General features: G+C 41.3%; 1 protein-coding gene across 1 annotated transcript in view; it reads left to right on the top strand.

Annotated features, from left to right (window-relative positions):
• Positions 1-12,977, top strand: part of PI16 (peptidase inhibitor 16) — a 30,261-nt gene extending 17,284 nt beyond the window's left edge. The window contains exons 3-5 of the mRNA XM_007422986.3: positions 1,111-1,220; positions 5,224-5,312; positions 8,830-12,977. Of these exons, the coding sequence (XP_007423048.2) occupies positions 1,111-1,220; positions 5,224-5,312; positions 8,830-10,073 (1,443 nt within the window). The 3' untranslated portion in view covers positions 10,074-12,977. The remainder of the gene's footprint in view (positions 1-1,110; positions 1,221-5,223; positions 5,313-8,829) is intronic.
• Positions 12,978-13,821: the final 844 nt, after the last annotated feature.

Genomic DNA, 13,821 nt, shown 5'->3' with positions numbered 1-13,821 from the left:
TGGGTCCTGCTGGTTTTCAGTGGTACTGAAACCTGATGACATGGTCTGAATTCAGCTGAATAACTCCAACCAATTGTTGCTGTTGGGGAAATGACAGCCTTTTCTGAGTTAAAACCTGCTTTTTTTGGCTACGGGGAACTCATTTTCATAACCCTCTGTGGGATAGTGGTGAAGCTCTCAGCCTGCCTGCCTGCAGATTTGAACCTGGATCTTCCCAGTTCTGATGGATTGTTTTCATTTTATATTGCTCTTATATTTGTTGGGAACAATTCATTAAAATGCTAATATTTCAATAGAATGAGTGGCCTATCTCCTGCCATTGTCCTCTATATCTTTACAATGTCCCTATGAAGTAGCAAGACTGACTGAGCATATAAATCCAGTACTCCCCTAATCTAACGTTGAGGTTGTTGCTCAGTGGGAGGGAAGCAGCTGCTTCCACACCTCCTTTCCAAAACAGTTAATGTGCACAGGACACTGCATAATATCAATTTGTATTTTTTTAAAGGAAAATAATACAATAAACTGGGGCTTGGAAATTTCTGATCCTCTGATCTTCTAGGACTCTTATTATCTGTAACCCGGCCTGATCTGAATGAGCACCCATCAAAATCTAGATGGATGCTAGTATCTCTACCTTTGCAATAAGACAAACTGGATTGAACTCCAAGGCACATGGACATCTTGTGGTAAAAGATTCATAGTAGAATGGCCGATGGCAAATAGTGAGTTGAGGATGGAGAGAGAGAGGAATTGTTGCATGCCACTCCACTCATGGAGAGATATTTGATTAAACACCATCTGTAACAAGGTCATGTCTACGCTTCTAAAGAAGGTGAAACTAATAATAATATATTACTTCATGTTAGGAAAAAAAGGCACTGTAATTGCAATGGAAGCTCAGAAATGAGCCTTTTGAAAATGTAAGTAAAAATATTGGCCAACATGTACAAAAAAATCCATGAATGCAAAACTTGACATTTTGTCTGAAAGATTCTCAGGAAAACATGTAGATGAATGATTTCAGTATCCAAATAAAGGGTTAGTCAGCTGTAGACATCTTTTTTGCTTGTAATAACAAATAAATGTCCTATTGCCCTGCTTCTATAGGTAGTTTGGGCCACCAGTGAACGTGTTGGCTGTGGGACAACATTCTGCAAAACCCTGGAATTGACGAATGATACTGACATGCATTTATTCGTCTGCAACTACGAGCCCCCGTAAGTTTGTTCTTGCCAGAGTTGGGGATGGGTTAGATTTCCTTTGGATTTCCACTTTGTATTGTCATTTGAAAGCTGCCTTATACCAAATCAGAATAAGGACAATTCCACACAGCAGCCTAAACTGCTTTTCTACTCCCAGCTCAGCTGCTCCCAGCTGTTCCTGAAGCTGACTTTAAAAATTTCATTCTGGATTGCAACAAGTTGGCAAAAGGGCCAGCTTGGTGTTCAGTCAGAACTACAGCCACTGCAAAACCTACCTTGTCATTCTCTGGCTTCTTGCTCTTCCCATTCTTGCAGGGTAGCCAGACCTTATTTGCTGGACCCTCTATGGGCTGGTCTCCCAGTGCCTACCTTTTCCTTTTAGGGATTGTTCCCTCCTCACTAGTCCCCCTTCTTTTCCTTTGCTTTCCCAGATGCTTGCACACATTGATGACTTCACACTCCCTCCCCACATTCTCTCCCTCAGTGCTAATGCAAACTCTTTTTTCCCCCTTATTGTGCCAACATCATTCTGATGCTATGAGGATCAAAGCAAAAGAGCAGGTTGTTTCTTCATTCCTATGTTCCAGTGCAGGTCTGCGCGAACTTTGTAGCAAGGAAGAATTGATTAGAATTAAAAAAGAACAGGGAAGTTTTGCAGTATTGTGGATAAGGGGTGGGAAAGCAAGGGGACCATCCTTTCCACAGTCTGGGCAGAAACCGAGAGTACAACTAGGAGATGTAAGGGTTGAATGGAGTGATGAGCTTCTAGAAAGAACGTTCATTGGCTTATAGGCCATCACTGGATCAAGGAAAGACTGTAAAAAAAGTAGCAGCTGCTGACTATGAAATCTACAACAGAAGCTGGAAGCCGAGGACAAGACGGCTGCATAGGGCAGCAACCATTGGAAAGGTGAGGAGAATGTGCCAGGCCCTGTAACTCATCAGAGAGGGTGTTGTCACTAGATTGGAAGGAAGTATTGCATACCATCTACTTGGAAGGGCTTAAGATGACTCAAGCTGGAAAAGAGCACTCAAGAAGTGCTAGGTGGCCAATACAGATGGAGGGGCCACAGAAAGTATGGATTTGCCCTAATTGTGAGTTTAATTCAGTATTAACTCAGTATTCAGTATTTCCCAGCTTGGTGCTCTTCAGAAAAGACTATTTAGATTGACAGCAATTCAGTAGAATTTAATGTAATCTGCTGGTATGAACGTGCACTTCCAGTTGTCTGCAACTGGAGCTGCATATGAAGCCAGTAAATCAGCCAGTAAATAATCAGTGTGCACATACACCCACAAACAGAAAAGAAAGGAAAAAACGGATCCTCCTCCACAAAAGCATCCATCCCTCTTATACTAAGTAGAACTAATCATATATTAATCATGTGTACAGTCAAAATGCCTACATTGTCCTTCTGTTGGGAGTGATTGTTATGAGAAGCAGATGCAAAGCTGCCAAGGTACTATCCCTCTGTAGGGAGCAATGAAAGTTCATTGGCTGAACATCTCCAAGGAGGGGAGAAGCAAGGGAGGCAGCCTGCCCACATACAGAGTTTCAACCCTGTTTCAACAAGGGCCTTTTCAGCATTTCTGGTTACACTGCCACTGAGTCAGAAATGAATGCAGGTGTCAGATAGAGATCACCCAGGCACTGAACTGATTCTGGAGCAGAGCAAAAACCTGTATGGAAGTCCTCTCCATGTTGTGTAGGAAGGGAATTCCTTTCATCAGTTCTGAATCTCAACACACCTGGTTTTCACCTAATTGCCTCTCTGCCCACATCTGCCAAAGCTTGGGTGATGTTATATGCCTCTATTGTAGCACCTCTCTTCCTCCAGCATCTAGACAGAGGGTTTCCTGTGATTTGATGCTACATCAGATTCTCTGTCTTCTCCATCTTCTCTGGAGATACCCAGGCTTGAATATGGGGTCTTTTGCATGCAAAGTATATATTGGTCCCTATTATGGGCTTCAGGGTTTCCCACCATCTCTCTCCACAAATGAAGGCCATTTCTGAGCTGACCGTTGCTCAAGAAAGAATGAAAAAACTGATGAACTTATGTCAGAATCAATGACATATGAAAAATGTGATAGTAACTGCAACAAAGGGGCGTGTAAAACATACTTATTCTCCTAAATCAATAGCAGAAATGTGATTCTACTGAATGCAAAGCAAGAGTTAAAAGACTCCACTACTCCATGTGAATATACTGCTTTGTTGTGCTGACTGAAATTCCTCAGCTGTTGCACTGGCAGTTGCTTCAAACAGTTTTCTGGTGGGGTGAGACGGTTCATAATCAAACATATCTGTTAACAAGGAAGAAGGTGACACAGAAAAAGTCAGCATTGCTCCCCATTAAGTGTAGATGCAAACATTGTGAGTGTACCACAAAGCCACCTCATTTACAATGTGAGAGTGCATGACATAGTTTTGTGAAGGGTGCATTAGCAGTTTGCAAGATTGGATGGTTTGGTTGTTTCTTAGCATTTCTCCCTTGGGCTAGAAACCTGTAAAATATGAAGAGGAGTGTATGCAGGGTATAGTCAACCCTGATACACATAAAAAGTGGGCAGAACTTCAATCACACCATCATGGTCACCATCTTGACTTCTCTGACCCTACCCTAAGAACACCCCTGAATATGAATTAATACCAACAATGCATAGGCAAATGAATTATCTACCATGTGTCAACTTATTTTGAAAGAGAATAGTTCCAAGATTACCTTATATATTCAGTTAAATAGAGTAGCCCTGGTAATATTTTCCTTTCTTTCAAGACAAATCAGTCACAAAAAATATAAATGCAATTTATAGAATTAAATGTGCAGAATTGCCACAACTGTTAATCAGATAATCTTCCTTTGTACAAAAGAAGCGCTATTCCCTTTCTAATCAAAGTATAACTGATATTTGATTACAGTACAGAATTTACTGTTAATAATTGTCTGAGTTTAATTGTGTGTATGTTTCTAGTTCTAGAATGAGTTACGAGTTCTAGGGATTTCATTGTAAACCCACTTCATGAGTCCATCTTACCTAAACTACAATTATTCTTGGTATCAAATAACCTTAGAATTAAAGAAGAATTCTTTGTAAATCATTGTCAGCCTAAGTTCTGGAGTAAAGGTTTCACTCGATGGTAGTTAATTTATTTTTGGAGCATAAATACTTACACACATATATACTTAACATTAATATAATTACATTCTCTTTACCACCAGTCAAAGCAGGGGGTAGTGTCAAAAAAGTAAAGATGTTGACTGTGACCACACAATAGATACCATCCCCTTTTAAAGTGTGTTGTCCATAGGAAACATGTAAAAAGGGGGTGGGGCTTTTATTGAGCATGTGTGGCTGCCATCTTGACTTTAGTTTAACCTCTCTCCCTCACAGATATCCCTGAATCGAAGCATCCAAAGTTCCAAATAAAAACACAAGCAAATACTTAGAACTGTGGAGTCCTTGGGGTTCTCTGAGCTTGGGTGTTTTCTTTTTGCCTTATAACACTGGCAAACTACTGTATATAAACAGAGAGCAAACCCCACTCTCTTCTAGCACTGAAGAAATTATCTAGTCGGGTACCGAAACGTCTGCAAGAAAACAACCAAGCTCAGAGAACCCCAGGGACTCCACAGTTCAACCCTGAGCTACATATATTCTCTTCTATAAATACTTAGAAATTTATTACAAACATATAAATACCCAGAACACATAAACATGTGTTCAAATGAGCCTTTTGTGTAAATTACTGTATTCCAGAATGACATAGTATCTTTTTCTTAACTCCTCCTCCTTATGGAATTCCTGGTACTAAATGATCACTGATGGGTACCAAAGAGCTGATGCCTAAACTTTCTTCTTGACTGTCTGGTTAGATGCTGCTGCTACTGAGATGACCATCTTCTAAGGTTTAGTGATTGCTACCTTCTATAGGAGAGAGATAAGCTTAGAAACAAGCTCTTCTCTATGGAATTGCTCTGCTCTTTTCATCACATGTTCACTTTTTAATTTCTAGGGGAAATATAAGGGGACGTAAGCCATATACCCTAGGAGCTCCATGTTCTATGTGCCCAGATGACTATTCCTGCACGAATGCTCTCTGTGGTAAGTCAATAGAACTTGAGAAGCCCAATACTTCCATGTGACTGTAGGTCTGAGAGAAAGTGCCTTGTTTATGTCCTAGATTAATTCCTTCCTCCAAGATTATCTGTTGAATTGAATTGAATTGAATTGAATTGAATTGAATTGAATTGAATTAATTCTGCTACTGGGTAGCTACTCTGAAAATACACCATCTCAAAACTAATGCCCTGTAGATGTGTTGGACTACTACTGTCACTGTCCCAAGAGGAAAGCTGACTGACTTTTTTATAATTTAGTGACTGCGATTGCTGTGATGAAGTGCATGTGCAAAATAGATCAAACATTTCAGACTAAGCTTTCTGTCTCACATGACCACAAATCAAATATATTTCTATGGAGACAGTGACATATTCAGTTGAAATCCATCAAGGAATAAAGTAATGAGGGGATTACTTCATCTTCTCTCATAGCTATGATATTCTGAATAATGAGGGGATTAAAATATGGACATTTATTGCTGACAAATTACCCAAGAGTTCCATGTGAGGTTTATACTGGGAAAGAACAACTTAAATGGCTATTTTCCCTCATGTGTGAAGTGCTTTAGAGTTTAGCGCTTTACCCTCTTGCCATTTCTGTTTAACATCTATATGAAGATTCCTAGGGGAGATCATCCAAAGGCACAGGGTTAGGTGATACATCTCAACTCCTGTCTGACCAAGTGATGCTATTAAGGTTCTGTCTCAGTGCCTGAGGCTGTGGTGTCTGGATGGAGATGAATAGACTTAGGCTCAACTCTGGTACCACTGAGTAGTTGTAGATATTTGGAGCTACCCAGTTCCAGAAAGCTCCCATTACGGGTAATCCTCACTTACCAACCATTCATTCAGCAACTGTTTGAAGTTGTGATGGCATTGAACAAGTGGTACTTACAATCGGTCCTTGAAGTTCTGGCCATCGCACCACCCCCGTGGTCACGTGATTGTGATTTGGGCGCTTGGCAACTGGTTTGCACTATGACGGTTCTAGTGCCCTGTGGTTACGTGATTGCCATTTGTGATCTTCCCTGCCGGCTTCCCATAAACAAAGTCAAAGGGGAAGTTGGCAGGGAAGACTGCAAGTTGCTCTGGTAAGCCCCCCTGGCCTCCCTGCACTCACACGGCATCGTGCCATCCATCCCCCAGCCTCCCCCAACTCACATGCAGCACCCCTCCCCCCCACAGGACTCCTGCGCTCCTTACCTGGAACTCCCACTGCTTCTTGCTTAATGACCCATGCATCTTGGGGTTACGACAGCAACCAGGACTGCCAGGATTATTGTTGCTAAGCAATGCGGTCATATAACATTACACTTTATGATCGCATTACTTAGCAATGGCAATCCTGGTCCCAATTGCCTTTGCAAGCCAAGGACTACCTGTATTAGTTCTCAGTGAGGTTGCAATTCTCCAGATGGAAAAGGTCTGCAGTTTGGGGCTCCTTCTAGACTCCTGGCTCCTGCTCAAAAAGCAAGTGGCAACTGTGGCTAGGTGGACCTTTGCACAGTTCATCTGGTATGCTATTTGAAGTCATTTCTGGACTGGAGGCTGTACTCACAATCATTTATACCTTAGTGATGTCTCACTTGGACTACTGCAATGCACTCTACATGGGGCTGCCCTAGAAGACCATTCAGCAGCTACAGCTGGCAGTAGTGTTAGTTATGGGTGCACCTTGGTATGCTCATGTAACACTACTAGTGCATGAGCTGCACTGATTACCAGTGGGATACCTGGTGCAATACAAAGTGCTCTTGTTCATCTGTCAATGTCTATGTGGCACAGGAACTGGGTATGGCACAGGACTGAGGGATAGTCTGTCTGTAATTATCACTGCCAGTCTTAGAAGATCCAGCAGGAGTGGCACGCTCCAGGTTCCATCAAGTGAACAGGCATGCCTTCTCTGTCACAGTGGCTGCCTTATGGAATAGCATCGCTCACAAGATTTACCTAGCCCCAACTCTGCCAGCCATTAAGAAAGCTCTGAAATCCTGGATTTTTCCTCAGGCACTAGGTTGGGTAGGCTTATGAGCCTGCTGTAAATGTAAATATATATTTGCTATGCTTTGTTCCAGATATGCTATGTATTTTATTTCTTTACGATTGCTTTTCTATTGCAATTTTTTTTAACCCTGCTAGCCACCTGGAGTTGCTCTGTGAGTAAGAGGCCATATACAATTAACTACAATCATTAGTTGGTCCTTAGGAACTTGACTTCTTGATGACATCTGATTACAATGATACATGCTTAGTTCATTGTGGTTTGCAAATATGGCATCCCCAGTCTATAGGTCAGATAGGATGGATGTGTTCCAGGTCCTTTCCCTTAAATATTGTCATCCGGTGGAATCTCATAGGTGTGCCTTCTCTGTAGCCACCCTGTCCTTTGGAATGGCTTCTCATCTAATGGTATGTGGGAATGACCTTGGGAGACTTGGCCCAGAGACGCTGAGTACGGAACAGTCAGATAAGAGACAGCATAGTCTGAAGTTGGATAGTGGGCATGGCAAGAGGCTCAGGAAAGACTCTCCCTAATTTCTTGGGGTTTAAAGGAAATGGAAGGAGAATTGTACTTTCAGACTTGCAAGATTCTGTTAAAGTAGCCTTACAATAAAGTAGAATTAGCTCATCTGATCATGTTTCCTGCCTGGTCTACCTGGTAAAGCTGACACCATCTGAGATTTCCCCCCCACTCCCCTTTTAGCCTCCCAGAAGACTGTGAAGTCTTGGCTCTTCCCCCAAGCATTGGGGTAGGATGGGGTTGGGTCAGGGGGTCAACAGTATGGATGTTCTAGTGGCTGGTGGGAAGGGTACGATCTGTTTTTATGGGTTGTTGTGAGCTGCCTAGGATCACTGTGTGAGATAAGCAGCCAAATAGGTTCTTCAAATAAATAAATATATGATGGTGTGTGAAGCAACCAATATTTATGGGTACATACACACATACGATTAATCTCTTTACCGTATTTTATGCAGTCTATGTTAAATATGAGAATAATTCTGTTGTCTGAGATAGAAAATCCCAGTGGTATCCTCTTCATGGTGGCTAAAAATATAAAAATTAAATAATCTTTCCTTAATCCGGTACTCAGGTTGGGGAAGGTTGAACTAAATAATTAACTTTTGTTGCCTCTTAATGGTGCTTCAAATGGTTGCAGTGCCTCTGGGAGGCATGAACACTTTTATTTCATCTTCTTTGAAATAAATGCCTGAACTTGGGATTCCTTACATTGGATTGCAATGCAGCTTTTCAGGGCCAAACTAAGCAACATTGACATCTGTGAAAATTCAGATTATATCTAGATTTAATTAAAAAAACAAATGCCCATGTGCTGCTTTTTAAAGGCATCCAAAATCTTCAACCTGGGATAGCCATCTCTGTCTCACAGCACAGTAAGCCCTTCCAGCAGCATAAAAATGTTGCCTGTCAAAGTGCAATGCTGGTTTCCTGCTTGGTGGATTATTGCTGACTTGCTGTCAACCTGTGTATTTTCCACCAGAATCCAGTGCTGATGTAGAAGAAACTACTGCACCACCCACAGCCCCAGATCTCAAGTCTACTGCGACAGTTTCAGCAGCAGACACACCAGAAAGTCCCAGAATTGGCACAGAAGCAGGATCTGAGCCCACTGCTGCAAAAGATCAAACCGCCATCCCCACTACAAGCCCAGTTCTCCAGTCCACCATGACAGTTTCAGCAGCAGACACACCAGAAAGTCCAAAAACTGGCACAGAAGCAGGATCTGAGCCCACTGCTACAAAAGATCAAACCGCCATCCCCACTACAAGCCCAGATCTCCAGTCCACCATGACAGTTTCAGCAGCAGACACACCAGAAAGTCCAAAAACTGGCACAGAAGCAAGATCTGAGCCCACTGCTACAAAAGATCAAACCGCCATCCCCACTACAAGCCCAGATCTCCAGTCCATCATGACAGTTTCAGCAGCAGACACACCAGAAAGTCTAAAAACTGGCACAGAGGCAGGATCTGAGCCCACTGTGACAAAAGGGCCAACCCTTTCCTTACAGCCAATTTCAGATAGGGATCTTAAAGTATCTGACTTGCAGACAGACAGAGATGGGATTGATGGGTCCTTGATGACCACAATAAGTGCTATGTCTTTTTCAGACTTGAACCTACCTCTCAGTTCTATTTCCCCTGAAACAGGAACTGAAAAAGCTACTGGCACAGAACTTCCTTCTTCTGCTGATGGTTTAATCACAACCCAAACCACCATGATAAAAACTGAGCAACCTGTAATTACTCTTGTCCCAGTGCGTTCCACCTCAAAGACCCCCTCCACTCCTAAACGGCCATCTGTCCCTAAGTCCCCCTCTGTCCCTAAGCCCCCCTCCATTGCTGTGCCTCAGATCTTTCCTAGGCCACCCCCCATCCCTATGAAACTTCTCATCTCTAAAACACCAGCACGCCACCGTCTGTTGGCCTATTCCAAAGCCATACAGAGCCGCAGCAATGCTTTCCAGTCTTCTGCAGGTAAAGCAGCTTCAATGTCTGTCTGCCTGCCCTGCCTTGGGTGTAAACAGATCAGCCAACCTGAGGACATAAAGGCTGCACTTAAGGAGCTGACCTTCAGGTATCCCTATGAACCTTGTTTTGGCTCACTTCCCCGATGGCAGAGGCATAGCAAATGCAGTTGGTGTGGGCACACATACAAACTTGTGGGTTCATCATATCCTGTGGCACTTGGAAAGGCCAGGCCTTACTGGCTCAACACTTTATAGTAGCACATAATCTAATGTATTTATATGCAAAATCCTCCCTTCTTTTCCTTTGTGCATGCCTGTATATGGGTGTCTGTGTGCACGCATGCACATCTATTTTTCTCTCTTCCCATGGCTGAGCAAACACTCCATCAAATGTGGCCCAAGCTGGTCCAAAGAATAGGATTTTCAACAATGTCAGGGGGTTTGTTGGGAAATGTTCTCTATTTCCACTGCCTCTACATTTTCCTCAGTCCAGACTGTGGAAGAACATCTCATTTCTTTCCTTTCCCCATGATTTTGGCCAGAGTCAAAGGGCAGTAATAACAGAACCTCAGCATGTGTGTCTGACTTGAAGCCCTGACACAGTTTTCCACATCTCCTTGCTTGTGGCATATTTATTTATAGGACTCTGCCCATGTGCCATTCTCATACCTCCCATTCTGCTTTTGAATTAGGGCTAGAATGTCCCCAGTATATTCTTCTTTATTGATCTATTATCTGCCCAAAATGCCAGACTATTAAAAAAAAATTGGATCTTGAAAATGGAATAAATTACACAAGCAAAGCAAGGGCAAGCACATTTACTGACTTCTTCAGCATACTTCAAAAGAAGAATTCATTTGTGCTTTCTTGGTATAGATGCTGAGGCTTTGTGACCTAGAAAATGAATACAAACGTGTGGGTTCATCATATCCTCTGGAAATGTAAAGCATGTTGATACTGTACTGTATGTCCTGTTTGTAGAAGTGGATATAGTAAAGTGAATGACTGACTAGGGAGACTTGATTAGAGTGTTTCCAGAGAAATCCAGTACATAACAATTTAATCTTAGACTAAATAAGTGATGCCCATGGGGATAAAATATTGAGTGTGAAGTGAATAGAATGTCCCCATCCAAGTGTTATATGTAGATTTTTTTTCTCTTGCAGGACTCTTCATTGCCATAATCTTTTGATCAGGCAATATTATTAATGAATTTCTTGGTTCATTCTCTCCTCCTTGCTCTATAGGTTCCTAGAATATCACCAATATTCTCCTCTACTGTCTCTTAATGACTGAAAGGCTATGTTTGCTTTTTCTTGCAAGCATGATAAGGGTATGGATTCAGCTGAAGTGCATAGAATTAAGGCAATTCCATCCTTCTTCAGATGAGGTCTGGTTTTTCTTTCTCTCTTGTTCTCTTAATACAACATGTGCTACAGATACAGAGGATCTGCTGATATAGTGACCTGGAAAGATTGTCAACAATCTATATGTTCAAACAGCAGTCATTTGTTGCTATTCTCCTCTCACTTCTTCTTGGTGATTCCCATTCTGTCTCATCAGTTTCAGAATTACCTTTGTTCTTGTTTTCTGTTGGTCTGTGATAGTGGCCATCAGCCTATTCTGTTTGGGGTACCAGAAAGATAAGTACTGGTTCACTTTCCCCTTTTCCACTAAAGATACTTGGTATTGAACACAGAACTTCCTTCCTTGTATGCAAATAATGTGCTCTGTCTCTGAGCTATGATTTTTTTCTAGTGAAGATGTATGGAGAACCCACTTTGATAAAACATAATTTCTTAATATCTATTCCCTGGCAGAAGTTGGAATAGTTGTTTTTGTGTCTGCATGTGTAAACGGAATCTTTTCTATGAGCCTGATTCATACAGCCATTTTTAGCAGTTGCTATTATTAGATGATACTTGATTGAAATTATTCTTTCTTAGCTATCATGCAGTGTTGTTGATTTAAAAAAAACACTGTGGTCATTGGATACAGACATGTTGCTTGATTATTGACAATCACATAAGTATCTCTGTGAACAGGCTGCATTTAAGTTCAACCTGAAGCTACCTGACTATCTTGAAATGTTTCAGTCATTGACATGGAAGTTTGTTCTGTTAGTTTCAGTTGTACTTATTTTCAGGTGACTGGGTTTACAATTGCAACATTATGTCCCATCTAAAGATATGAATAGCTACAACAGCACTCTTATTTTAGCAAGTCCAGTTCTATAGCTTCTTTGAAGTACTCCAAGGAAAAATGATTATCTGGTATTATATAGTTTGCAGCAAAATTTACCTTAGCCCAGCTGAGCAGCATATAGAAAAATAGTTTTCAAAGCTAACAGTACATGAAGCTGTTGTGACAGATAGATGTTCCTTTTTGCTGCTATATCAGAGTTTAACACGTGTGGGTGCCTTGGTGCTCTGTTCTGAAATAACTTGTGGCATTTCATAACATGACACTGATATTGCAAGTCTTTCTGCCCAATCCTATAGATTAGGTTTGCCTGCGCAAGTTGTTCACAGAGAGTGATCAAGACTACTCACTGATGGTGACTTTGGTTCATGCCTGTGATTCCACAGGCAGTGATCTATCTTGAAAAAAAAAATCATCTCTGCATTATTTATGTTTAGCTATAGCTAGCCTGTTCTATCATAATGAACCGCACTCCTAATGTAGAGATATGTCTGACATACTGCAGTGTAAATTCATTCAATCATATCTAAAATAAATCAGGAGTAACGTCTGTTCCTTATTAACCCCAATTAGACAGCAGGAATGTGTGATTCACGAAAAGACGAGAAATGTTTTCTTCAAAGGCGTAACTAGATAAAACTAGCTTTAAGTTGTAAAGAATGGAGGCCAGAGTGTTGCAGCTGGATCCATTACACATCACAGCCAGACAATAGCTCTGTCTGTTGCTAATTTGATCCATATATTTTACAGTTTCCAGAGTAACGAGTTCACCTCTTGACAAACCTCAGCTGGCCCAGCTAAGATCCAGCTGAAGGTGCCACTTGAAGCAAAATTCTGCAGATACTATATTTTTGTTAACAGAATGCTGGGGAAGGTATAACATTTTAAATGGTACAATGAGTAGCACTGCAAAGCATGGTTTTTAATACATCTGAAATAAATGTTATTTCAAAAATCTTTTGTCTGGAAAATGCATTGCTTTTATTGGCCACCTGATTCCTATGACAATTTTTTAAAAGGAAGATCTGAAGCAGAAGAATGACTGAGAAGCTTTTCTTGGTTTGTATCAAGTAGTCTATCCAACAACGACGACAGCAACAACATATTTTATTAAGGCCATTGGCCAATCAACAAGTAATATATCCTACATCTTGCTGGAGGAGGCCAGTGTAGGAAGCAACGTCAAGCACGTGCAAACTGCAGCTGACGGGTATTCAGTGGTGTTCAACAAGAATGGGAACAATATGAATTGCTACCTCTGCAAGCTTGCAGGAAGGACCTTGTTTTTTGCTTTGTGTGTATGTATATGTGTAACTAAAACCTCGAAAGCCACAAACTGGAGTGCAGTGCCATAAACAGAAAGTAAGAAAAAATCGTCAGTCCAGAATTTTTCTGCTTGTCAGAACTGAATGGAACTCTCAGGTCATAGACCCAAAAGGTCCTTTTCAGTTATTTCAAGCTTTCTACAGTTTACCTATTCATGGCAATAAGGTATGTGGGCATGTCATTAGATCCTTGAAGATCTATTGTAAATCACCCAGGAGTCTGGCGCTAGTGCCAAAACATACTTTGTGTCCACTCACCTTGTAGAGTGAAAATTATGGGAGCTCTAATCAAACATATCAGTGGAACCATTGGGTAGAGGAAGACTGATTTAAGCTAGTATCATTGGAAACCAAGTTAGCAATTCATATTGTATATGAACGTCATTCAAAAGACTTTTGAAATGAGAACTAACATGTTTCCTTTTTAATGAATGGTAGAAGATTGGCTGTAGCTATCAGGGCAAAGGTAGAATGAA

This window comes from Python bivittatus, unplaced genomic scaffold, assembly GCF_059951505.1.
Source record: "Python bivittatus isolate LINGU-HERP-01145 unplaced genomic scaffold, Pbiv_v1 ctg000700_np1212, whole genome shotgun sequence".
In the NCBI taxonomy this organism is placed as follows: domain Eukaryota; kingdom Metazoa; phylum Chordata; class Lepidosauria; order Squamata; family Pythonidae; genus Python; species Python bivittatus.
Note: the sequence above shows the minus strand (reverse complement) of the source record. Positions and strands in the feature narration are given on the sequence as shown.